Raw genomic sequence first — 27,284 nt, 5'->3', positions numbered from 1 at the left:
TTTTTTTAAAGAAGACATTTTTAAAATGGTTATGTGTACAAAAATGTATGTACATTGGAAAATGTTCACATTTGCAATTTTTTTCATACTAAAAAAAAAAAAAATTCACACCAAACTGCTAGTCTGGGGGTACGGAGTGGAAGCCGCAGTGGAAGAATTTCCCTTTTAAATTTCTATGCTTGCATAAACAAAAGCATAATTAAGTTTCTACCACTGCATTTTTTTTTTTACCTCAAGCCAATGTAATACTTGGAGAGAGAGGTGATAAATGAATAAACTACTTATAACACTGCCTGACTCACAAGTACCAAGTATGTGTTTGCTGTTATTTCTCTTACTTTATGACAGATCAAGGGCATGAGCATCAGCCAGGAGCCTTGGGTGTCTCTGGGACACATATCAGGGACCTTACTGGTTGTGAATACCACCCACTCCCCCACTTCATTCCCTTAGTCCTTATCAAGCAGGAAGTTCTCAGGGGACAGCAAGTGCCAGGGTCAGGTGGCCATGGCCAAAGCCCACTTTTGCCATTCTCCAGCTGTGTGACCTTAGGCAAGTGACTTGCCCTCTCTGAGCCTCAGATTCCACTTGGTAAGAACGGCATAATAATAGACTCGTGGGGATTGGAGGAGCGACCTGTGGACTCTAATGTGAGGATTCCAGCACAAAAGCTGTATTCTGAGACAAGAATTTAACTGCCAGTAGGGCAGTGAGGCAGAGTGAGATGAGGGCAGCCAGGAAAGGGGGCTTTATCGAGGAAGTTCCCACTCGGGGCACCTGGGATTCAGTCCCTCTGGGGACCTCGGGGAGACGGCGAGAACAGGCACCCACCAATCGTTACTCAGGGCCACTGCCAAGGGCATTATTTCTCCAGAATGTTCTGCTGGCTGCAACAGCTGAACCCGGGGGGGCGGGGGGTTTGGACAGTTGCCTGATGTGGACAATGTAACTGTTTGGTGAGTGGGGTTCTCCCTCCTCTCTTCCCAATACTCCCCCACACAGTCTCACACACACACACACACACACACACACACACACACACACACACACGTGTTCTCAAACGCACACGTGCATGCACGCACACAATCTCACACATGCACACAATGCACCCACACTTGCAGGCGTACACACACTCGCGTGCACACATCCACACACCTACGTGCACACATATGCACATATCCATACACGTCCCACGCACAAGCACGCGTGCACACACGCTCGTGCACACACGCTCATACACTGAACCAACGGAGACGAGACGCCTTAGAGTTTGTTGTCCCCGAGCCGTCCAGCAGAGGGAGCCTCCGACACACTCAGGAGAGGAAGGAGACAGCGACCAGTGACCGGCCGGGCCTGGGCGTGTTTGGAGAATCGCTCTGATGCAGCAGGTCCCGGAGACCTACGGGCCCCATGCCTCCCCTCCTCCCTCCCTCATGCAGCCACCACCATCGACCTTAGCGGGAAGTCAATATGCATGAAAAGCATGATGAAAAATCCACACGGCAAAGGAGAACCGAGGTGCCAGAAAGGAGCAGTCAGGTGCCCAAGGCCACCGCTAGGAAGGGGTATAGCCGGGTTTTAAACCCACATAGGTCGTCTCCCAAGAGCAAGCTTTTTTTGCCGGAGGAGAGTGGCCTCCAACTGGGGATTCTGGCCGACAATCCCAGCACTCGCCACCCGGGGGCACCCCAGGACACACGTCGCCTCCAGCATCCCACGGCCCAGCTTCGACTCATCTCCACGACCCCCAACCCCACCCCGCTCCACCCACGCCTGCTGCCACCCCCCTTATAGGCAAAACGAGGCTAGGGACCCAGACCCGCACGAGAAGCCTCAGGGGTAAGCCACCCCGTTGAGGCCACGATATGAGGACATGGTCGTGGGACCTTGGGTGAACCATCTCACTCTGGGGAAGTCCGTTTCCACTTCCATTAAACGAGACAGTTAATAGTACCCCCTGAGAATTAAGTGCCAATATTTGGGAAGGGCACGGAGGAAGCACTCAACTTTAAATGTCATTATTGTTATATCGACTCTGGAGACCCCCGGGGGGTTGGTGTCCCCTCCATGAGCACACGCACGCACACAGAGGGGGATCTCACCAGTCTTGAGGCTTTTGAAACACCATCTAAGTGCTGAGGTTTCCCAGATGTATGTGTCACCAGCCCAGAACTCCCTCCCGAGTTCAAGACCAGCCTATCCGATTGCCCACCTGACATCTCCAACTCCTCCTGGCCCCAACTGACATGCTGATCTCAGCCCTCACACCCCCCCGCCCCCGCAGAAAAACCTTACTCTGTTAAGCATTCTCCATCTCGAGGTGCCACGTCTGTCTTTCCAGGTGTTCAGACCCACATCTGGGGGGCCTCCCTTTCTCCTGAATCCTTCGTTCAAGGTATTAGCAAATCTGCCAGCACTAGCTTCGTAAAGCAGTCGGTCGAAATCAGAATCCAAGCACCTGTTTTCACTCTACAGCCCACAGCTTGCTTGGAGACACTGTCATCTCTCACCTGGACAAATCTGGTCACCCCATCTGATCTCCCTAGTCCCATCCTTGCCTCACACAGTCTCTATTCAACATGGCAGCCAAAGACTATAATGACAAATCTTGTCCCTCCTCTGTCCAGAACCCTCCATGCCTCCCTATCTCTGTCATAGAAAAAGTCAGTGGACCCCAAGGCCCTGTGTGACCTGCTCCTATCCCCTCCCTGACCTCATTCCCTTCTGTGTTCCTCCTCCAGCCACACTGGTCTCTTCAATGCCCCCTAAACACCCCAAGCTTGTTCCTACCTCAGGACCTTTGCACTATACGTTCTCTCTGCCTCAAAAACTCTTCCCCAAAATATCCACATGGCTCCGGCCCTCTCCTACCTAAAGTCTTTGTTGAAATGACCCCTTCTTGGTGAGGGCTTCACTGACCATCTTACAACCTCTCCCCCTGCCCCACCAGCATTACTGAACACCCACAGAAATACACGCACTGACCCAGCTCAATTTTTCCATAGCACTTATCGCTTCTCTCCCACATGGGCCAATGTAGTCACCCCATCTGGTCTCCCTAGTCCCACCCTTGCCTTCCCACACAGCAGCCAAAAGAATACTATAAAGACCAAGTGACAAATCTGTCGCTCTGCTCAGAACCCTCCCGTGGTTCCCCATTTCTGTCACAATAAAAGTAAAAATCCTCCAAGGCCCTGTATGAATTTACTTACTTATTTGCTCATTTATTATTCGTCATGTTAACCTCACCCCACACCCAACAAAGGTCAATTATGTAAGGGCTCAAATACCACCTGGCTTACAGCAGATGCTCAATAAATATTTGATGAGTTAATATGGTTATTGTAGACCTTGTCACTGCCCCATCTTCTTTATCATCATATCAGGGACTACACCATCACCTGTTCCCCCAGCCAAAGACTTGGAAATCACCCTTAACTCCTCCCTCACCGCAGCTCCTGTGGCTAGGTAGTCCCCCCTCCTGTCCTGCCTGGACCTCAGTCTCCCTCTTCCCCAGGTTTCCATTCCCCAGTGTCCCCCCCTTCCAAGCCACTGTCCTGCCAGCTCATATCTGACCAGATCCTGTCATGCTCCTGCTCACACACCTTCTATAGCTCCCTATTGCCTTCAGCATAAGGCTTGAACTGAGATGTAGCCCGCAGTTCCTGGGCAGTTGGCCCCTGCCCAACTTTCCTCCTGTCTGCACCCCTCCTCCGGATCCAGCCTCTCTGGAGTGGTGCTCCTCGAGCACACCATGTTCTCCCTTACCTGGGGACATCTGCAGATGCTGTCCCTCCCACCTGACATGCTCTTCTCTCCTTGTCACCACTCAACTTGTACCCTCACTTCAGCATCAGAGAAGCTCTCCCTGAGCCACCCCCCTGTTGTGTCACAGAACAACAAGGGCCTCTCTTTCGGAGCACTTGTCACGGATTGTAAATAAATTTACGTGTGGAATTATTTGTTCAACATCTGTCTCCTGTTCTCCCGATGGCAGGAATTGGGCCCGGCTGTGCTCCGGGCCCAGTGCCAACAAACACTTAATTAATATGTGGTCTGTTGATGAGATAAATGAATGCACAAACTGTCCCCAAAAGCCTGAGTTCATGTCCAAGGACAAATGGCTTCCCAGCCTCCTAGCCCATAGCTTCCCTCAGTTGCCTCCCAGCTGTCCAGGCACCTTCATTTCCTTCCTGGAGCCCAAGGGAAGTGTCTGGCTGAGCTAGGGAGTAGACGGTGGGGGGGGGTGTCTGCATCCCTCGCTTTTATTCTACAAAAATCAGAACACTCAGCAAAGGGCCTTTCAGCAAAGGAGGAAGGAAGAGGCTTTTCCAGGGAAGGTCTGGATTTACAAAACATCGACAGAAGCACACACCCTGAGCCCTGGGATGCAGCCTGATGCCAGAGGAGTTCGCCCATATGAGCTGGGGACCTCAAGAAGCTGACGTCCGGGTCCAGGGCTCTTACTTCAGGCTCCAGCTCTCAAGTCCTCAACTTAAAAGCCAGCCGGGATCCACGGGGGACAGGTCCTGAATCCCAGAGGCCTTAGGTGTCAGGTCTAGGGTCCTCAGATGGCTGGGTGGGTGGGGCCTGAAGGCCCGAGTGCTCTGGATCCTGGGGGTGGGTCTGGGCCCGAAGAGATGCGGCTGAGCCTGGTCCCTCAAGCAGGAAAGCAGGCACTCAGGGGACCTGACCTGGACCTCAAGGGGGAGGACCAGACCGTCAGGAGGCGGAGCCTTGCCATGAGGGGCGTGGCCTGCACCTTCATCATACTGCTCAGTGGAGGAGCCTGGTCCTCCAGGAGCCCATACCGGGCCTTCGAGGGGCGTGGTCTCTGCCCTCAGGGCCCTGGGGGCGGGGTCTGGTCCCTTGAGGGCGGGGCCTGGGCCTCTTTGGGCGGGGCTTGGGCCCCCCCGGGATCCGCAGGGAAGCGCCAGCGATCAGGCCCGCGGAGGCAGTGGCTCCACGTTGAGCCAGATGCCGTTCTCCGTGCGCAAGATGAGCTCAGGCTTCCGCCGCACCTTGCGCGTTCGGTCCACACTCAGGCGGAAACGCAACAGCGTCAGCGCCACGGCCACGCGCATCTCGGCCATGGCAAAGCTCTGTCCGATGCAGTTTCTAGAGGAAGGGGGATGGGGGAGGGGCTCAGGTGCGGCCGCTGTGTGACCCGGGAAGGGGGGAGTCCCTGGGTAAATGACCGACCTCCCGCTCTGGGTCTCAGTTCCCTCATCTGTAAAACGGGAGCAATGGCATCCTAGAGTCGTTGAGAGCCTATGAGCCCAGAACTCAGGGCCTGCCACACAGTAGGCGCTCAACACCCAGGGATGCTATCACAGAGTCTGATTTGGGGGTTTCTTAGTACACTGGAGGCATGAAGGGTGCTGGGTTGGCAGAAAGCACATCTGGGTGGGAGGTGATCTCTGCTCCTGATCCGCACATCCCTGACCTTCGACTCCCATGGGGCTCCTCCTACGCTTGGCTTAAACTGGGGGAAACAGAAGAGTTACCTGGGTCCTGCGGAGAAGGGCACATAGGCCAGTGGGGAGCGCTGCTGTGGGTTGTCCGGGTCAAAGCGATAGGGGTTGTACACCTAGGCAGGAGTGGCCAGGGGGTGGGTGAGTCTGGTTGGCCCATCCATCCCAGCTTGGTCCTGACCCTTCCGCCGGATGGAGAGAACCTCACTACAATCCAGCCACACCCTCCTCTTTTCTGTTGTTCAAGCATGCCAGCCTGACTCCAACCACAGGGCCTTTGCACTTCCTGTCTCAACTGCCTGGAACAGGCTTCCCCCTGCTCTTCGCACTTCTCAGGTCTCAACTCAAACACCTCTTCCTCCCCAAGGCCTTTCTTCACCATGTGAGCTAAAGTGCCCCCCACCCCCTCCAGTTTTTATCTCCTTTGTGCATGTATCACAACCATAGTTTTTGCTTATTTTCTTTCCCTGAACTTCACAGTGAGCTCCATGAGGGAAAAAAAAAAAACAAAAAACAAAACAGTACATTTCTCGGTCCTCTATGCCCAGCACAGAGGCTGGCAAACAGTAGGTGTTCAATAAATATTTGTGGACCTAATGAATCAACAAACAGTGAGTGAATACATGGGGGGAGAGGCACTCAAGCTGTGCATCCAGCCAGGCCACCTGGGTCCCTGGGGAAGAGGGTAGGAAGGCCTCAGTGGCCCAGGACCACCCCTTCTGAGGGGGAAGAAGCTGAGGGAAGAGAGGATTGAGGCAGGCGCTCACCTTGGAGTCAGGCCACACTGTGGGGTTGTGGTGGGTCCCATAGATGCTGACCAGGCAGATAATTCCTGTGGGGAGGGTGGCATCAGTGAGGCCACTGGGGCTGAGGGGAACTTTCTCTGAAGTCCTCCTCCTCCCCTGCTCTTCCTGGAGTCATGCTGTTCTCAAGAGCCATCTACCACCCTCCCCTGCCCTTCCTTCTCTGAAAAATTCTGCCGCTCGCCCCCTAAGAGGTCCCCATCACCTGCTTTTAGCTGCCATGCCAGCCACACAGGGATCTTTGTCACTCACAGATCTGACATTGTTCCTCCTCAGCTCAAAAACCTCCCATGACTCCCTACTGTCCTGAAGATCAAGTTCAGGTGCCTCAACCTAGCATTCGCAGCCTTTCAATACCTGCACCCTGAAACTCTGCTCCATAAATATGCTCTCTCTTTCACTTTCTACCTTCAAGGCTCACCTCTCATGCTGCCTCTTCCAAGCAGACCCCCACCCTGAATTTCACCCCATATGAAGTCATCACTCCTTACTTTGGACTGTTTCAGCCGCTTTAAAGTTACTTCCTTTAGGCCATTCCTGACCCCATGTGACTGGGAGTGTCTGTGCCCTGCTGTGTCTTCCTCAGACTGAGTGGTACTCAAGGCCTGGGACTGGGAACGAGGCCTCTCTAGATCCCCAGCATCACCCAGAGCCAGGCTTAGTCTCCAAGGAATATTTGGCCACTGAATGAAACCATCCCTCCCTCACCTGCACCCTCACAGGGCCCACCCCACCACACCCACTCTTACTCTCCCACCTGGACTCACCCACCTCTGTCTAACCCCTACACGTGGGTTCTCCTCCCTCACCCCAGAAGCAACAGCCACACAGAGAGATGGCCCATCCACAGGGAGGGTGCACCTGGGGCAGGTTTGACCATGCCCCCATGGGCACTAGAGCGGCCTGGCAGCTGGCAGCACACAATGGGCACCTTTGGGGATGACGCGCCCATCTGGAAGCTTGATGTCCTCCGTGCAGCGGCGGGAGACCAGGGTCACGGGTGGGAACTGGCGTAGGCTCTCCTTGATGCACATAGTGGTGAAAGGCAGCTGGGTCAGGTCGTCCCTGGGGAACATGGAACGTGGGATGGTCAGTGGCTTGGAGCCAGGGCACAGCAACACCCCTTCCCCCAAACACACACACACACACACACACACACACACACACACACACACTCAGGAGCAACCACGCAGGAAACCAGTCCAGGATCTCAGACTTGCCCCAGCTTCCGGTGTTTGCATTTATGCCATGCACACATCACTACCCCTCAGCATGCCCCCAAGCAACCCGAGCAGCACCAGCAGGCTTCTGCATGCCCAGCATTAACCCTTTAACTGATGGATTACATGGCAGCCAGGGGATAGCCGGGAGAGGTGCCAGGACAAGCGGGGGGGGGGGGGGGGGGGGGCGCCCAGGCATCAGCAATTCACCAGCCTGTGTGGATCAATTTCAGTATTTAAAAACCTGTCCATTCTCTCCTTCTGCTATTATTAACTTCTTTCCGTTGGACTCCAGGGCCCAAAAGTGGATTAATTATAACCCTTGGTCCATGATCTAGATCGTTTTCTTTCTCTTTCAAAGAAACTTCACGTCACTCCTGTAAAGGGCAAACGGCATGCCTGGCATAAAAGTACCCATAAGGTAAACAACCACTGGGAAAACAGAAGAGTTATTAAATTCTGGCGAGACATCATCTCCTGCCCAGTCCTCAGAACCTGAGCCATCTTTTCCCTTCATCAAAAAGGCAGATTAGCAAGGAGTTGAAGAATACAACGGCACCCGACTGAGAATGTCTCCCTGACGTCGAAATCTAAAAAGTTGATGCGGGGGTGCCTGGGTGGCTCAATCAGTTAAGCGTCTGTCTTCAGCTCAGGTCATGATCTCATGGTTCAGTTTGTGAGTTCGAGCCCCGCACTGTCAGCACGGAGCCTGCTTGGGATTTTCTCTCTTCTCTCTCTGCCCCTCCCCCACGTCTGCTCCCCCCCACCCCAAAATAAATAAACTTTAGAAAATAAATAAATAAAAGGTTGACACTAAACAGAAAAGAGCTTTCTTGCTGTTTGGTGCTATTTAATGCTGTGTTTTCTTTGAGTCACCCAAAAATCAGCTCTACACGGCACATGTCTGAATTATACACCCCTTGCCCTTTGCATGTGATTCTGCAGTGCCTTCTGCTCAGGCGGGTAGAATGTATGTCCTGCCCCATTCATGGTGGGCTTGGCCGTGTGACTTGCTTTAGTGAAATGGAATGTTCCAGTGCAGGCAGAGGTTTTAGACTGTGGCTCTTCGAGCTTCTGGAATCTGCCTTGAGAGGAACACACCCCAGGTAGCTGCTGGTTCAAGGAGAATGAGGAGACGTGTGAAACAGACCTGAACCCACACCTCCGTTTGGAAGCCACCCCGCTCAACTGAACGGCACCCTGCAGTAGCGAGAGCAAGAAATATGTGCAGACCAGAGCAAGAAACAAATACGCAAGCTCTAGACTCAACCGGCCCCCCACCATCCCCCTGACCCCAAACGGACCACTCCAGCTCCTCCAGCTCCCGGCCTTGCATGACCTCTCGGATCTCTTCCCGGCACTTCTCCTGGTACTCTGGATACTTGGCCAAGTTGAACAGCACCCATGACAGGCCACTGGATGTTGTGTCATGACCTGTAGGCAGGTGAGGAGCTCACGTGGAGGCTGCCTGAGGACAGCGGAGACACGATCTTCTGACAACGGGGCCCCCTCCCCGCCTCCCCCCACATCCTCACCTTCAAACATAAAGGTGTCCGCCTCAGCTCGGATGTCCTCATCTGACAGTTCCTTCCCGTCTTCATCCTGGAACGAACAGGAGAGGATCCTTAGCCCGCTTCATCCCACCCTCCGCCTCCTAGGGCTGAAGTCAAGATACTCCCCCCTCTCTCAAGCCAAGCTGCGGGGGTAAGGATGCCAGGCAGACAGAGGTACGTGGCTTGTCTAAGAAAGATGGAAAGTGGGAGGGAGAGTCAAAGGTGAGGGGAAGAAGGGAGTTTGTATCCCTTGAGCAGCTGGTTGTAGAAAGCATCCTGCTGGTTGGAGGCCCAACCATGACCTGTGATCAGGTCTCATGACCATCATGTCATAAATGAGGAAACTGAGGCTCAGAGGGAAGATTCAGGTGAGTAAGGTCCAGCATCCGCTAAGCAGCAGGGCCAGAACTGGAACCCAGAACTGTCTGAATCCAGAATCCAAGTGCTGCTCAGAAATTCCACAGAAGGGGGAGCCTTGGTGGCTCAGTGGTTAAGCATCTGGCTTTGGCTCAGGTCATGCATGGTCTCACAGTTCGTGAGTTCATGAGTCCCACATCAGGGGAGCTCAAGCCCTGCTTTGGGTGAGCTCAATCCCCTCTTCCGGTCAGCCTGGCTTCTGTCTCTCTCTCTCTCTCTCTGCCCCTTGTGGGATTCTCTCTCTCTCTCTCTCTGTCTGCCCCTCACTCACTTGCTCTCTCTCTCTCTCAAAAACAGGAAGAAAGAAAAGAAATTCCACAGAAGCAATCTCTGCAAGTGTCATATTTTTTCAAAGTCTTGGGTTTCAACTTTTAAGCATGGTGAGCAAAATCATGTCCCCGCCCCCACCACAACCCTCCAGAATTCATACGGTGAGGTCCTCACCAGCCGGGACCTCAGAACGTGACTGTATTTGGAGACAGGGCCTTTCCAGAGGTAATTAAATTATGATGACGTCATTAGGGTGGGCCCTAGCGCAATATGACTGGTGTCCTTAGAAGAAGAGGACATTTATGCAAAGACACAGGCAGAGGGAAGACAACGTGAACACACCTGAGAAGGAGGCCATCTACAAGACAGGGAGAGAGGCCTCAGAAGAAACCAACCCCTGTCAGTGCCTTGATCTCAGACCTCTAGCCTCTAGAACTGTGAGAAGGTTAACTTCTGAGGTTTAGCCCACCCAGTCTACAGCACCTTGTTACGGCAGCCCCAGCAAAACGAATACAGTAAGTCTTACTTGTGTATTAGGGTGCCTGCCTGCCTCCTAGATCTGTGTTATTCGGGACGTTTGTCCTTTTATGGAGTTGGTGCAATTCACGAGGGGCCGGGGCCCAGCCTCACCTTGGCCAGGAGCAGCACATCGATGAAGTCCAAGGTCTTGCCCTGTTTGCCCTTAAGCCAGGCCTCGGCCCCCTGCTGGTGCAGCGCCCGCCTCCGCTCCTGGATGACCTCCGTGGTGAAGCGGTGCACGGTGTCACAGGCCTGCCGGAAACGCCGCCCGTCTGCCGTGAGGTAGTAGATGAGGTCGATGTGGTGGTGCACGCGGTATTGGCGCTGGACCACGAGTGCGCTCAGCTCGATGATGGCCGAGATGTAATCGCTCATCTTCCTGCCGGGAGAGGAAGGGCCGTGAGCACAAGCTGCTCCCTAGGACCAGTGAGCAACCCCCCCCCCACCCCCTATATACATGATATTTTCTCATTTTCCTGTACTCTTCACGCTCTACCATCTGGGGCCTTGCTGACCCCGGAGAGACGCGGCCCCTCCCAGAGCTAGCCAGTTCTGAGAGATTGCCAATGACTCACCCAAGAGTGTGCCTTTCATGTGTACACCAAACAGTCCAGAGCCCATACGCTGAAACTTATCAGGCCGAGCCACTATCTCCAGGCCTTAATCACTGGACAACTAGGGACAGTCCCCATCCTCCAGAGCCCTCTGTAATTATTCAAACGAGTGAATCCTAAGCTTGTGTAACCGCCATACTGTTCCTTCCCAAGGAAACCACCAAAAAAGACTGTCATGCTTTCTCCCGACTGACACCGATGCTTCCCTGTGTGGCCCTGAGGGGTGTAGTAGGTCCCCTCCTCTTGGGAACTGTAAGGAACAATCATCTCCCGATCGGGTGGCCTCACCATATCTGAAGAAAACCAAAATCCAGGTACACATAGACCCAAAGACAGATTAGGACTTCCAAATAGATGTAGCATCACAAAGACTATAAGCCACAGAGTGAGAGAACTCATAAATATGATCACAAACTTGTATCTAAAATATATAAAGAAATTTTGGGGCTCCTGGATGGCTCGGTCAGTTGAGAGTCTGAGTCTTGATTTTGGCTCATGTCATGATCCCAGGGTCATGGGATCAAGCCCCACATCAGGCTTTGGACTGAGGGTGTAGCCTGCTTAAGATTCTCTCTCCTTCTCCCCCTGCCCCTCCCCAGGTCACTATCTCTGTCAAAAAATAAATAAAATAAAATAAAATAAAATAAAATAAAATAAAATAAAATAAAATAAAATAATAAAATAAAATAAAAGAACTCTTAAAATGCACTCATAGACAAAGAATCCAATTAAAAAATGGGTAAAACATATGCATAGACATTTCTCCAAAGAAGATATACAAATGTCCAATAAGCACATGAAAAGATGCTTAACAGCATTAGCCACTACAAAAATGCAAATCAAAACCACAATGAGATACTGTTTCACGCCAACTAGGAATGGCTATAATCAAAAAGACAGATAATAACAAGTGTTGGTAGAAGTGTGGAGAAATTGGACCCCTCACATACTACTGGTAGGAATATAAAATGCTGCCTCTCTCTCTCTCTCAAATAAGCATTTAAAAAATTAACAAAAAAGAAAAAAAAATGAAATCACTGGGACAGGTGTGCAAGGGGCTGTCCTTGGTCCTGAACTATGCTTGTTGTTTTCACACGTGTCACAGTCTGTCACTTCCTTGTCTATTTATTTGTGCACGGTAACTGCTTTTCTTCCCATCAACATATAAGTTCCAAAGGAACAATACTTTGTCTATTTTGTTGGCCATTATATTCACAGTGCCTAGTCCAGGAATAGCACATAGTAGGCTGGAATAAATATTTCTGGACTGATTAATTAATCAATTAACTAGTTAATCACCAAAGCCACTGTCACTTTACCCAACTGAAACATAACCCTACAAAGCCCAGAGTAACAAAGTCAGCAGCTTATCATTGAGAACCTACTATGTGCTACAAACTTGCGATTTATGATGTCTCTTCTTCCTTATATCCCCGCTTAGACTATAAATTCCAAGGAACTGGGACTTAGTCTGTTGCTCACCACCATATTCTCAGTAGATAGCATAGTATCTGGCACATAGTAGCTACACAACAAATAGCTGATGAATGAATGAATGAATGAATGAACCAGGACAATGGTTATTTTATTCATCCATTCAACAAATATTTACTGAACATCTACTGTGTGCCAGGGCAGTGCAACATCATTTTATTCTTTTTTTTAATGTTTATTTATTTTTGAGAGAAAGAGAGAGAGAGAGAGAGAGAGAGAGAGAGAGAGAGAGAGAGAGAGAGAAAGAGAGAATGAGTGGGGGAGGGGCAGACAGAGAGGGAGACACAGAATCCAAAGCAGGCTCCAGGCTCGGAGCTTTCAGCACGGAGCCCAACATGGGGCTTGAACCCATGAACCTGAAGATCATAACCTGAGCCAAAGTCAGACGCTTAACTGACTGAGCCGTCCAGGCGCCCCATATCATTTTATTCTTAAAGCATGTCTCAGAGGGTCAAGAATTGTCATCCCTGGAGTGCCTGAGTGGCTCAGTTGGTTAAGTGTCTGACTCTTGGTTTCTGCTCAGGTCATGATCTTACAGTTTGTGAGTTCAAGCCCTGCATCAGGCTCTGCACTGACAGCATGGAGCCTCCTTAGGATTCTCTCTCTGTCTTTCTGTCTCTCTCTCTCTCTCTCTCTCTCTCTCTCTCTCTGCCTCTCCCCTGCTTGCTCTCTCTCTTCCCCTCTCTCTCTCTCTTCCAAAATAAATAAACTTAAAAAAAAAAAAAGAATTGCCATCCTTGTTTTACAAAAAAAGGAAACTGAGGCTCATAGCCTGGGGAGACACTTTCCAAAAGCCAAACTATTCCTCATGGAAGGATGAGGGAAACTAGTACTTATTAAGCACCTACTCTATACCCAACCACCAACTTACATTACCTCACTTAATACTCACAAGATGACTATGGGGGTGGAATTGGGATTCCATTTTTTCGGATAAGGACACAGGCCCAGAGAGGTGATGTCAGTTTTCAGAAACACACAGCCTGTCGGTGGCAGAGTACCGACAGCCCGGCGATGCCCGACACCTGAGAGTCTCCTTTCTTCTCCCACCACCTTGCCCTGCAGCCACTGTCTCTATCTTCCCCCAGGAAGGCCACACTCACTCCTGGCAGTTGCTGTTGTGGCTGAAGACACATTTCTGAAGACTGTCCAGGGTCATGAGGCTGATGTGCTCAAACATGTCAAGGGAGACCACTGGGCCCTCCGCCAGGCGTCGCCATTTAGCCTGCGAGAGAGAGACACATGGCGAACTGAACAGAGACCGCAGAGGCTTTAAGCCAGGCTGACAACGGCACCCCAGCTGCCTGCTCGCCTCAAGCCCATCTTGTAGGTAAAGGAAGTGAACCGTCCTGACATCCCATGGCTCACACACGAGTTGGGGCCTGGACCAGTTCCACTCCGCGGACACCTTCTTCCCAAGAGACCCCGCGACTCACGTGCATGGTGTCAGTGCACTGGTTGAAGATCTTCATGTAGGGCTTCAGGATGTCGAAGTGAAAGGCGGGCGTCAGCAGACGGCGGTGCCGGCTCCACTTGTCGCCTTTGCTAAGCAGCAGCCCATCTCCTGGGTGCAGGAGACTGCCCTTAGGAACCTCTCCCATTACTCTGAAACCACAAGAAACCCCACGCCCCACCCCCTCTTCCCTGAAGCCCCAGCCCCAGCTCATCCAGTCCCACACTCACCCAGCCAAGGTTTCAGGAAACCGTAGAAAAGGTCATCCTTGGGGGCAATGGCAGCTGTGGAGAGAGAAGAGGTGATGATAATTCAAAAGAGAGTGCGGACCCTTGACCTCTGCTTCTAACCTCCTTGGGGCTCCTCTCTGAGCTCTGACCTCCACCTCACCTCTCCAGTCCATCTTCCACACCTGCTCCCGAGAGACCCTTATAAGATGCTGATCTGAACATGAGCCTCCCCTACTCAGATACCTCCCATGGCTCCCTATCACCCTTGTAAAAAAGTTCAAGCTCAGGCTAGCACTGAAGGCCCTGCCCCATCTAGCCTCCCTGTGTCTCTCCTATCTCACCCTTCAACATACACCTCACATACTGGTCCACGCTGAGCTCTCCATCCAGAATGGCCCTCTTCACCCTAATCACCCCCTCTTTTCTGCCAATCCAGGCCATCTGAATTACGCCTCCTGTGCTCTCAGTCTCCAGTGCAGTCTCCTCCCTGCACTCCGGTCCCAGGAGGTCTTATCAGATGCTAGATCTGACCATGTCCCTTCCCGCTCACAGCCATTAGCTACAGCACCAGCTGTTCAACCCATTTTCAAAGCCTTGAATGATCTACCCCAGTCCAGACCTCTCTCAAAACATGTCTGTCCTCCATACCCTACATGCTCAATGTTCGAACATCACAGCATTTTCTCATCTCCTTGAAAAAGCCACATTCTCTGTTCTTTCTACCACATGCCTTCTCTGCCTGAAACACTCTTCCTTCATCCTTTGAGTCTCTGCTTGGATGCCACCCCTTCTCCACCCATCCCTCTGGATTGCATCCATCCAGGTACAAGCCCCTGGAGAGGAGGGACCATGTTGATCACTGATATATGGGTGCTAAATAAATTTTCAGTGAATGAACCAGTCAAGGGATGAAAGAATGCAAAAATGGATGGTTGGATGGGTGGGTGGATGGATGGATGGATGGGTGGGTGGATGGATGGGTGGGTGGATGGGTGGATGGGTGGGTGGATGGGTGGATGGGTGGGTGGGTGGGTGGATGGGTGGATGGGTGGGTGGATGAGTGAGTTAACTCCCTTTCTATGGGTTGAACAGATTTGTGACTGAATGGGCAGGGGCCCAGGAAAGAAGTACCTGAAACTCAAGTGATGTCACTTTTACCTGAGATGTGACTCAGCCACCTACACACACACTACCTAGGAATTGGCCAATCGTGCACACAGTCATCTGTCCACTCATCCTCCTATTCAGAGGGTTCTGCCACCCTCTGTACCCAACCCCTGCTGGGCAGTGCTGGGGACCAGAGGTGGCTCAGCTCCACACCCTGCCTGGAGGAGATCTGGCTGGGGCGAGAAAGAGAAGTAGAGGCATGCCATGCAAATATCAAGAAGGTAGAAAGTGTGCCAGAAGCAAAGGGAGGCACAGAGAAAGGGCTGCTGGAAGTCAAAGCAGGCTTCCTGGAAGAGGCAACACTGGAGAGAAAGGTAGAAGTCTATCTAGTCATGCCGTTCCTCTCTGAGATCTGGACTCCAGCCTAAGCCCCTTGAGGGCCTTTCTGATATACAGACCTGTTAAATGGTTGCCCAGACCAAGCACCATTCCCTAACACCCCCAATGTAAAACACAAGCTCATTTGCTTTGCACGCAGGTGCTCTGAGTCCAGCTTCTGTCTCACTGCCTACTCGTCCCCACACATCATCCTCACTCCAGACACCCCAAGTCACCTGAATTCCCCTGGCACTTTCACACATCTGCACCTTTGCACTGGGAGAACCCTCCACCTGAGACCTCTCATCTGGCAAACCCCTACACACATCCTTCAAGGCCCAGCGTCATTGACTTCTCCTCCGTGAAGTCTTCCCCAACCCCCGACCCCCACCCCAGGCTAAACCCTTGTTCTCCCATCCTCGGGTCCCTACACCTCTCCAACTTTGAACACTAGATTCCAGGAGAGGCCGTGACCAGGCTGCCTTTCCCCTCAGTGTCCCCTTCAGTAAAAAGCAGATGGTAACGTCTACCCTGGAGGAGGTCATATAAGAAAAGGCCCCACCTGGTGCTCAGCAGGAAGGTACATATCACTGTGGTTGAGAGCTCGGCCTCTGGGAGGGCCAGATCTGGGTTCAAATCCCAGCCCCACCACTAACTCAGCATGTAAACTTGGGCGTGTCAACCATTCTGGCCCTCCATTTCCTCATCTGCCAGAGGAGAAATAGAACAATTCTGCCTGCCTCGTGGCATCCCTATAAAAGCTCAATGAGCTAACATGTTCCTGGCACACGGCAGGTGCTCATTAAATATTTGTACACATAAATGAATAATTAACCAACTACTGGCTATTTTTATAACCATGATTATAATTATTGGTCATTGGTGTCACGAACTCAGGAGATGATTATCTGTATCCCCAGTTCATAGCAAGCCCCCACCAGGGAAAAATAAATGCACAGCCGTCGTGGAAAGCTGTTTGGTGGTTCCTTAAAAAGTTAAAGGTAGAATTCCCATATGGCCCTGCATTTCTACTCCTCAGCACCTACCCAAGAGAAATGAAACTATACATCCGCACCGAAACCCGTGCAGGCATGTTCATAGCATCATTTGTAACAACCTAAAGGTAGGAAGGACCCAAATGCCTGTCGGTGGATGAGCAGATAAACAAATTGTGGTATATCCGTATCCCCATACAATGGACTTCTACTCAGCCTTAAAAAAAGGAGGTCCTGATCATTGCTACAATGTGTGTGAACCTCGGAAACACCGTGCTAAGTGAAAGAGGTCAGTGCAAAAGGTCACATTTTGTATCATACCTTTACTGTGATATATCCAATAGGCAGAGCCACGGAGATAGAAAATAGAGTGGTACGCCCCAGAAAGGGGGGGGGGGAGGACGTAATCACTTAATGGGTGCAGGTTGTTTTATGGGGCCATGAAAAAAAACTTGGAACTAGAGAGAGCCTTGGGTTGCACAACATTGTGAACACGCTACGTACCTTACACTTTAAAATCGTACGTTTGGAAATGGTTAATTGCATGCTACGTGAATTTCATCTCAATAAAAAATAAATGCAACAAGGCAAAAGCTGTAATGATACGCCTATATATCACACTTCATTCTCTATAACGCATTTCCCCCTGCTTTCTCCCATTAATGCTCTCTACCCCAACTGCCCGATATAAGATGGAGAAGGTTCAGGAGGAGCTGTGCCTTTCTCAGGGCCCATGCGCTGTGTGGCTTTAGCCCCAGGCCATCAAGGTCCCCAGGTGTGGCCCTGAGGAGGCCCCGGTGTGGGGTGGGATCCACAGCTTGGGGCCAGGCCTGTCTGTCCTGACTCACAGCTCCGCCCCCCTCCCCCCACTCCTCCAGTGGGGGGAAGGCCCTGGATATCCTGCCTGTCCTGAGGGAGGGGAGGGGAGGGGAGAGGGAGAGGCCGGGGCATCTACTGTGTGCCAAGGCCACGCGGGGGGGGCTCCACTCCCTACTCCATCTGGAGTCTCACAACCATGTAAGATGCTCCTCAGGAATCTGCGGTTCTGAGGAGGAGAGGGGAGAAGGAGGAGGCAGAAAGAAAAACAGGACGTGAGAAAAGCAAGAGACGAGAAACCCCCATGAGCACCTACCCACATCACAGTGAGTCTTCACCACCACCCCCATTTTACAGATCAGAAACTGAGGCCCTGAGAGGCTACATGAATTTCTGGGTCACATGGTGAGCATGGCTCCACCCAGGATTCGAGCCCAGCCCGCCCAAGTCCTGGCCCAGGGCTCTTTGCACAACTTGGAGCCCATCCCCTAGGGAGGTCACCCTTCCCAGGGTCCAGGCTCCCCCTTTGTGCAGCGGGTCGGGCATCCCGGAATGAAACGTGGGGAGGGTACGGCTACTTTTTCATTCCTCCCTCCTCTCTCAAATGTCTCTGATGCCCCTGGAGGTGCCCAGTTACTCGCGAGGCCACACCAAAGATCCAGACTCCTAGGGGGAAGACGGAGCTGGAGGCAGACACACTCAGTCAGCCCTAGAGCATTAGGACGGAGAATGAGAAAGCCCGGAGAAGAAAACCATGATCTGTCTGGAGGGTCAAGGAAGTCTTCCTGGAGGTGGGGTCAGTGGATCCGGGTGTTGAAGGTTGAGCAAGGACTTGCCAGCACACCCAGGAGCCCTACACCTTGGGACTGGTGTGGACTCAGAAGGGAGAAGCAATCTTTCTACGTCTCCTTTTCTACTAGTCAGGGTCGGCCCAGGTGAAAAGAATGGGCTGCGGGCTGGGATTGCCACAGCAGGGAATATCAGAACCCAAATGGTGGAACTGCCATGGCTTAGAATTAAGCAGCAACCACTTAACAAAATCTCAGGCAAACAATTCCCTGATCAAATATGTTTGGCTCTGACTTCTAGGTGGGCATGTTTGCCTCTCAAAGTTCCTAGGACCCCTAGACATTGCCGCACCTTTTCCCATGCTGTCCCCACTATCTGTATTACCATGGCTGCTTTGGTGAACTCCTATTCATCCTTCAAATCCCTACTCCAATGGCCCTTCCCTCAGATAGCCTACAGGCCCAGAAGCCCAGGTGATTTCTGGGAGTTGAGGGTTTATCCATCACTTAAAGGCCCAGCCCACCTACCTGAGGCACCCACTACGGGCTTGATGTAGTCAGGATGCACCAGAACCAACAGCGGCAAAATGGGGCCAATCCACACCAGGATCACATGATGCATGTTGTCCAGCACCTTCTTCTCATCTTGGAGGCCTGTCTCATTTGGAAGATACTACAAGGGGTAGGAGGGAAGGACAGTGAGGAGGAGCCCAGCCCCAGCGTCCCCTAGCCTTTCCCTCCTTCCACCTCTCCCCTGTCCTTAAAACAAGCCCGGAAGAGCTGTATGATTGAGGGCAGCTGGCTGCACCTTGCTGAACCTCCATTCCCTCACCTGAGGAGTGGGGAAGAATCAACTCTCTGTCTGAGGGCAGCTGAGAACATGCATGAAATAACAAAATGAGAGACCGCCCCCCCCCACCCACCCAGCACAGGGCATGACACACAGCCGGTGTTCCAGAAATAAAAACAGTAACAGTACACCCAATAATAATGATCGGCATTTGTTGAGTACTTGCTACGTTAGTAATAAAATACCACTAGCATTGTTATCTTTAACACATGCGTGTGCTCACAGCGTTAGGCGCTGCGGTGGTCATGGTTCATACAGTTAATACCTTCAACCTAACCAAGAATTCTGTGAAATACTTGCTACTATCTCCCCATTTCACTTTGCTTGGAAAGGTCAAATGACTTGTCTGAAGTTACAGGTGAGTAAGTGATTGCCCTGGTTCAGGCTTCCCCAGAAGCCTCACCCAGAACTCATGGCCCCGGGAGGAGGCAGGCTGGGCCTACAGGGTCAATGTTGTCCACACTGACCCGGCTAACTTTGGGCACCAGGGCCTGGCCACTGCCTCTAGGACCACCATTAAAGCCAGATGGCTCTTGGAATAAGAGCATTGGACGAAGGGCATGAAAAATGAGTAGGGGTTCATCGAACTGAGAAGGATATTTGGTAGAGCGCACAGTTCCAGCAAACCATGGAGGTGGGAAATCAGAGCCTGGCTATAGGAACAGGAAGTCATCCTACAGGACTAGACGTGAGTAGGGCGGGAGTCAGAGCCTAACGGGACTCGAACACTAGCTGAGGAGGTGAGACTTTCTCCGGACAGCAATGGGGAGTCATGGAGGGTGTGTGAGCAGAGGAGGGACATGGTTGGTTTCAAGAATCCTCCTGGGACCAGGACGGGGCGACGGACTGGAGGCAGGAGCCCAAGGAGGAGGCTGGACCATGGTCCAGCAGAAGACAATGAGGCCTGAGCAGGGGTGGGAGGTGAAAGGGAGGGAGGAGATTCGGGCACAAACAGGCAAAACTTGGTGAGTGTGGTCCCAGGGGAGTCATTCCTAAAGCCAGATAAAATATTCTTGGAGATACTGAGTAGAAATGTACCTCCTCCTGCTTCCTTCTTCTGAGACACTCACTCCAAGTAGCATCTAAAATATTTCTAGGGGCGCCTGGGTACCTCAGTCTGACTCTTGATTTCAGCTCAGGTCATGATCTCACGCTTTGTGAGTTCGAGCCCTGCATCGGGCTCCACACTGACAATGAGGAGCCTGCTTGGGATTCTTTCTCTCTAACTCTCTCTCTGCCCCTCCCCCGCCCCCACTGACATTCTCTCTCTTTCAAAATAAATAAACGTAAATAAAATAAAATAAAATAAAATAAAATAAAATAAAATAAAATAAAACAAAATAATAAAATAAAATCAATAAAATATTTCTAGAATCACTCGATACTTCCGGTCTCTGCAAGACTGGGGAGTTGAGCACACCCACCACCGCGTGGCAGGTTCAGAGAGCAAGCATGCTGCCGACGTGACTTCAGGAATTGTCAAAATAACCTCATGAGGTTATCAGAAACAATCATAAGCCCCACACTGCAGATGGGAAAACCAAGGCACAGGGAGGTGACGTAGTTTGCTCAAGGTCGTGTGGCAGGAGAGGGTAGAGACGAGCATCAAGCCCACACTGACGACCACTGCCCTTGAACTGCCTCTCCAAAGTCCACCTCTGCCCTCGGCATGAGGCCTAAGCCAGGAAGGTCTCCACAACTGTCCTTCAGTTTCATGTAGGTCTAGAAGGGGGACCAGGTGAGTGCAGTAGGCAGTTAGGAACTGGAGTCTAAGACCCCAAAAGCCTCAGTGCCCTCAGGAGTCTGGCTTTCTTCTGACCTCTGAAGCCCTTTTAGAAAAGTGCAGGTTTTCTCAGCCAGACACAAGAGGTGGCAAAGGCACAGAGCTAAGAACAGGGATTCTGGAGCCAAACGGCCTAGGCTTGAACCCCAACTCTGCCGCCTACAAGCTGTGTGACCTAGGGCCAGCTACTTAACCTCTCTGTGCCATAGTATTCTTAGAAGCAAAATGGGGACAGTGGTGGGGCCTGCCGCCTAGGATTGTCAAGAGGACTGAGGGAACACGGGCTGGTGCAGCCACGCTGGAAAACAGTCTGGAGGCTCCGCAAAAAAACAAATAGAACTACCCTACGACCCAGCAATCGCACTACCAGGCATTTATCCACGGGATACAGGTGTGCTGTTTCGAAGGGACACGTGCACCCCCAAGTTTATAGCAGCACCATCAATAATCGCCAAAGTATGGAAAGAGCCCAAATGTCCATTGATGGATGAACGGTTAAAGAAGATGTGGTATATCTATACAATGGAGTATTACTCGGCAATCAAAAAGAATGAAATCTTGCCATTTGCAACTACGTGGTTGGAACTGGAGGGTATTATGCTGAATGAAATTAGAGAAAAAAATCATATGACTTCACTCATATGAGGACTTTAAGAGACAAAACAGATGAACATAAGGGAAGGGAAACAAAAATAATATAAAAACAGGGAGGGGGACAACACAGAAGAGACCCATAAATATGGAGAACAAACTGAGGGTGACGGGAGGGGTTGTGGGAGGGGGGAGGGGCTAAATGGGGAAGGGGCACTAAGGAATCTACTCCTGAAATCATTGTTGCACTATACGCTAACCAATTTGGATGTAAATTTAAAAAAATAAAAAATAAAATTAAATAAATAAATAAAATAAGAAAAAAAACCCAAAACATCAAACCATAAAAAAAAAAAAGAGGACTGAGTGAGTTAATATTTTTAAAGTACCTGATGTAATTCTAAGCACATGTATGTGAAATAAGAAATGAAAGGCAGGGCTCCTGGATGGCTCTGTCAGTTAAGCGACTGACTTTGGCTCAGATCATGATCTCGCGATTCATGAGTCTGAGCCCCGCGTCCGGCTCTATGCTGACAGCTCGGAGCCTACAGCCTGCTTCTGATTCTGTGCCTCCCTCTCTCTGCCCCTCCCCTGCTTGTGCTCTGTCTCTCTCTGCCTCTCCAAAATGAATACACGTTAAACAAAAATTAAAAATTTTAAAAAAAAATGAAAGGCAAGGTAAGAGAATGAAAGAAAGGGTGCAACCACATCGGGGGTGGGGTGGAGCAAAATCCACAGGGGTCCCCCCACCCCACCCGGGGATCACAGAACCCGATGACTTTCACGGGCACTGGTACCTGTTGCTACAGCAATAGGCCTGAAATTACAGAGAAAACTTTCGACTCAGCTCTGCCTCGCCTCAGCTGTGTGACCTCGGGTAAATGGCTTGCCCTCTCTGAGCCTCCGTCACACTTAGATCCTGGAAAACGGGTCTGTTCGTGGCCCTGACCAGATTCTTGGGGGATGAAAGAAACCATCAGGTCCGTTATCCTTACTAAATACCTGGGACCCGCCCAGCCCACCTGCCCAGCCCCACACACCATGCCCAGGTGGCCCAGCAGCCAGTTGCGCCGGGGTGGCTGGGGGAAGCAGCTCAGCCGGCGGCAGGTGACGTAGCAACGCCAGGAGAACCTCAGGAGCTGTATCAGCAGGCGGCAGAGGAAGAAGAGCAGGGACAGGACGAGTGCAGACACCGCATACAAGCGGAAGGCGGTCTTCTCCAGTCCCAGGAGGTACAACAAGTGCTCCGTGACGGGCAGCATCCTGCGGGAACACACGGGATGGGGGTCAGTGCAGGTAGGAACCACTCTGGCCATGTGTGTGCCATACACAAGATGACCTGTGGGGTCAAGCATAGGGTACCTGGCACACAGGAGGTGCTCAATGCACGTGAGTCCCAGACACCAAGGATACCCCGCTAACTTTCCCCAGCAGTGACCTTCAGCGAGCTGACCAGACGGACACCTGTCCATATGCCCTCGGTCTTCACTTCGCAGGGCATCCTTCCTGACTTCTCTGCCCATGCCTGGCTGGCCAGAGGGTTGGAAAATTAAAACACGTACACCTCCACGCCGAAAGCAGCTCTTAACCAATGACGGATGAATATTGCCAGATAAATACCTCCTCCCCTTGGGGCAATGACCCTGAGATGGGAGTTTCACATGCACTCCCAGGCTTCCACAGCAGGATTAAACTCCGACTGCCCACAGAAGAAACTTTCTCTATTAGCTGCCTTCCTTCCCTGTCTTCCCTCTTTTTCTCTATTTAATTGAGGTGAGATTCACCCAACATGAAACGAACCGTTTTAAAGTACAGTTGAGCCTTGAACAATGCAGGGGTTAGGGGGGTCCCAAGCCCTGTGCAGCCAGAATTCCATGTGTAACGTTTGACCCCCCGCAAAACTGAACTGCTCATAGCCTACTGTTGACTGGAAGCCTTACTGATAACATTAACGGCCAATTAACACATATTTTGAATGTTACATGTATTATATACTGTATTCTTACAAGAAAATAAGCTGCAGAGAAGAAAATGTTGTTGAGAAAGTCATAAGAAAGAGAAAATAGGGGCTCAGTCTGTTGAGCGTTCGACTTCGGCTCAGGACATGATCTCACGGTTGGTGAGTTCGAGCCCCACATCGGGCTCTGTGCTGACAGTATAGAGCCTGGAGCCTGCTTCGAATTCTGTGTCTCCCTCTCTCTCTGACCCTCCCCTGTCCATGCTCTGTCTCTCTCTGTCTCAAAAATAAACATTAAAAAAATTAAAAAAAAATTAAAAATAATAATAATAATATTAATGACACAGTGACCAGGTATAGAGCATTGCAATGTGCCATGCTCCACACTCAGGGATGTGCATGCCTCATTTTATGGTGCCTTAAAGTGGGCCTTGGAGTTGGGTCCTACCATTCTCTCCATTGTTTGCACAACTCAATCTCTGTTCCTCTAACTCAAGAGAGATGGGAGCTGACAGACGCCCCCTGAACCCCTACCAAAGGCCAAACTCAATCACATTGGGGGCCCACAGATCTCAGACAGTATCGAGGAGATTGCTGAAAATGGTTGGATCTTGCCCTCATCTCTCCTTTCCCCTTAGTCCAGACACCCAAGGGTTCTCTCTGTGCCCCACCTCCTTGGGCAACACAGCTAAAGGAACCCTACCCTCCAGGTCCTCACCTGAGTCCCCAGTCCCCACCACCCCCCCCCCCCCCCACCACCGGCCCATGGTTCCCTCCATTAGGGGCTCAGAGTCACTGGCTTTTCCACCAGCCAATGACCAACTGTATCATCCACGCAGAAGATGTGAAGTTTCTATTGGTTACCACATCCTGGGAAAACAGCTGGGTGCATCATCACCAAATTTGGAGAGTCCCATTGGGACGGTCTGACTTACACTACCAGCCATGCAATTGACATGACCACTCATTAGGGTGTCTGGTACCAAGGAGAGACAGAAAGGGAATAACAAGTGTTGGCAAGGATGCGGAGAAACCTTGAACCCTGATGCCTTGCTCGTGGGGATGTAAAATGGTGCGGCTTTGCTGTGGAAAACAGTGTGGTGGTTCCTCAAAATATTAAACATAGAACCACCATATGATCCAGCAATCCCACCTCTGGATAGATCCCCAAAAGAAGTGAAAGCAGGGACTCAAACAGATATTTGCACACCCATGTTCACAGCAGCATTAGTCACAAGGGCCAAAAGGTAGAGGCAACCCAAGTGCCCAAGAAAAGAAGAACAGACACACATACTGTGGCCTATCCATACACTGGAATATTATTCGGCCATAAAAAGGGAAATCTGACGCAGGCTACAACATGGATGGACCTCAAGGACATTACGTTAAGTGAAATAAGAGACACAAAAAACAAATGCTCTGTGATCCCACGTATAGGAGGTCCCCAGAGGAGGCAAGTTCAGAGACAGGAAGCAGAATGGCGGGCACCAGGACCGGCGGGAGGGGGGATAGGGAGTCAGAGTTTTAATTGAAGAAGACAGAAAAGTTCTGGACGTGGATGGTGGTGATGGCTGCACAACAGTGTGAATGTACTTAAGGCCACTGAACTGTTCACTGAAAATGGTTAAGACTGGGGGCGGGGGACACCTGTGTGACACAGTCGGTTAAGCATCCCACCCTTGATCTCGGCTCAGGTCATGATCCCACAGTTTGTGAGATCAAGCCCTGTGTTGATCTCTGCGCTGACGGTGCAGAGCCTGCTTGGGATTCTCTCTCTCTCCCTCTCTCTCTCTCTCTCTCTCTCTCTCTCTACAACCCCCCCCCAAATAAATAAATAAACATTAAAAAAAAAAAAAAGACTGCATGTCTCGAAGGAGGTAAAGCAGAGATAGAGGTGGCTGAATACTGGTCCCCCAAAGAGATCAGGTCTCTGGAACGTGGGAATGTGATCTTAACTGCCAGAGTCTTTGCAGACGGGACTAGAGATGAGAAGATTATCCGGGATTGGATTGTCTAGGTTGGTCCCAACTGGAATCGCAAATCTCCTCATAAGAGAGAGGCCGAGGGAGACTCAACACACAGAAGAGAAGAAGGCCGTGGAAAGATGAAGGCAGACACTGGAGGGATGCGGCCACCAGCCCAGGCACCCTGGAACCACTAGAAGCTGGGAGAGGCAGGGAGCAGATTCTGCCCTAGAACCTCCAGAGGGAGCACGGCCCTGCCCTCACCTGGGTTTCAGACTCCCAGCCTCCAGAACTCTGAGAGAATGAAAGTGTGCTGTTTCAAGCCACCCAGTTCGTGGTAATTCGTCACAGCAGCCACAGGAAACAAATACACGGAGTAAGAGGGTACAGACCGATCCCTCCAGATGAGGTGGCCTGTGTGTGTCTCTTGGGGGAAGGCTCTCTGGGCAGACAGCTGAGTGAAGAACTGGGCTTTCTCATTAAATGCACATCTGCACACACATGCACGTAGCTGGGGTCTTTTTAATACATATATATATATATTTTTTTTTTTTTTTTTTTTTGAGAGAGAGAGAGAGAGAAAGCGAGAGTGGGGAAGGGGCAGAGATAGAGAATCCCAAGCAGGCTCCGTGCTGTCAGCGCAGAGCCTGATGTGGGGCTCAAACCCACAAGCCGTGAGATCAGAACCTGAGCCGAAATTAAAAGTTGGACGCTTAACCGACTGAGTCACCCAGGTGCCCCTAAGGTTTTATTTTTTTTTTAATGTTTATTTATTTTTGAGAGAGAGAGAGAGAGAGAGAGAGAGACAGAGCGTGAGCAGGGGAGGGGCAGAGAGAGAGGGAGACACAGAATCGGAAACAGGCTCCAAGCTCTGAGCTGTCAGCACAAGAGCCCGACGCGGGGCTTGAACTCACGGACTGTGAGATCATGACCTGAGCCGAATTAGGACGCTTAACCGACTGAGTCACCCAGGCACCCACATGTAGCTGGGTTCTAATCCTGACTCCACGGACTGGCTGTGTGGCCTAGGCCTCAGTTTCCCTATCTGAAACTGGGGGTGGCTGTAAAAGATGATCTTTGGGTCCACCCCAGTGTGACCTTTTCCTGCGTGTGGCCCAGGGTGGGGTCACCGCTTTGGCAGGCCCAAGACCTCTGGGTCACCTCTAACCCCTGGGCAACCTGGCTGTAGTCTGGCTGCCACTCCAGACACCACAGTCACCTTTCTAAAGGTCCGTCACTCTCCTGCTCTAACACCATCCATGGCTCCCCACTGCCCTCAGTCTGGCATCCAAAGCCCTTGAGGAGCTGACCACCCCCGCCCATCCTCCACTTCAGCCATAAAGATCCCCCTTCTCAGGATGTTTCGGACCCTTTCACCCAAGCTATAAACGTTGGATTCCTTAAAGCTGGTCCTGAGTCATCGCTTCCTCTCTCTCCATGTATACGCCCTGGGGAGCTCACCCCCTCCCATGGCTTTTGTGACCCTGTCTCTGAGATGCCTCCCATGTCTTGATGACACCACCTCCTGGATGGCCTCCAGGGGCATATCTCAGACCCTCACATTCACCTCACCTCCTTCCTCCCTCTCTGCCACCACCCAGTTCGTTGCCAGGTCCTGCCAGTAGTGTATCGTAAATATCTTTCACTCTCATTCACGTTTCCCCATCCCCATCATCTCAACCCACGTCAGGCCACCACTGCAGTGGCCTCCTCCCCTTGGTCTCCCGGGTTCCCTCCCGCCCCTCCCCCAGCAGTCCATTCTCCACCCAGCAGCCAAAGGGATCTCCCTAAAATTAGATCACAGCCTTCCCCTGTTCAAAGTCCTCCCCATTATGCTGAACACAATTCAGATTCCTTCCCACGGACTGAGACGCCCTGTGCACCCGGCCCCTGTGGACCCCTCCAGCCTCTCCCACGGCTCTCCCCGCTGCTGACTCAACTCCAGCCACTCTGGCCACAGGCCAAATTCATTCCCACTTCAGAGCCTTTGCACATGCTGTTCCCTCCA

At 51.4% G+C, this 27,284-nt stretch overlaps 1 protein-coding gene across 2 annotated transcripts in view; it reads right to left on the bottom strand.

Annotated features, from left to right (window-relative positions):
* Positions 1 to 4,242: 4,242 nt before the first annotated feature.
* The window catches only part of CYP4F22 (cytochrome P450 family 4 subfamily F member 22), a 28,464-nt gene continuing 5,422 nt past the window's right edge, over positions 4,243 to 27,284 (bottom strand). For both annotated transcript variants that reach the window (XM_053897488.1, XM_053897489.1), the window contains 12 exons: positions 22,396 to 22,618; positions 18,660 to 18,804; positions 14,048 to 14,101; positions 13,801 to 13,928; positions 13,468 to 13,589; positions 10,368 to 10,635; positions 9,033 to 9,099; positions 8,802 to 8,931; positions 7,209 to 7,342; positions 6,242 to 6,306; positions 5,508 to 5,590; positions 4,243 to 5,118 (listed from right to left, as the gene is read on the bottom strand). In XM_053897488.1, coding sequence (XP_053753463.1) covers positions 4,941 to 5,118; positions 5,508 to 5,590; positions 6,242 to 6,306; positions 7,209 to 7,342; positions 8,802 to 8,931; positions 9,033 to 9,099; positions 10,368 to 10,635; positions 13,468 to 13,589; positions 13,801 to 13,928; positions 14,048 to 14,101; positions 18,660 to 18,804; positions 22,396 to 22,618 — 1,597 coding nt within the window. In that variant the 3' untranslated portion in view covers positions 4,243 to 4,940. The remainder of the gene's footprint in view (positions 5,119 to 5,507; positions 5,591 to 6,241; positions 6,307 to 7,208; positions 7,343 to 8,801; positions 8,932 to 9,032; positions 9,100 to 10,367; positions 10,636 to 13,467; positions 13,590 to 13,800; positions 13,929 to 14,047; positions 14,102 to 18,659; positions 18,805 to 22,395; positions 22,619 to 27,284) is intronic.

Source organism: Panthera pardus, unplaced genomic scaffold, assembly GCF_024362965.1.
Source record: "Panthera pardus isolate Hobbes unplaced genomic scaffold, ASM2436296v1 HiC_scaffold_8, whole genome shotgun sequence".
NCBI lineage: Eukaryota > Metazoa > Chordata > Mammalia > Carnivora > Felidae > Panthera > Panthera pardus.
This window is presented reverse-complemented; position numbering and strand designations above follow the sequence as displayed.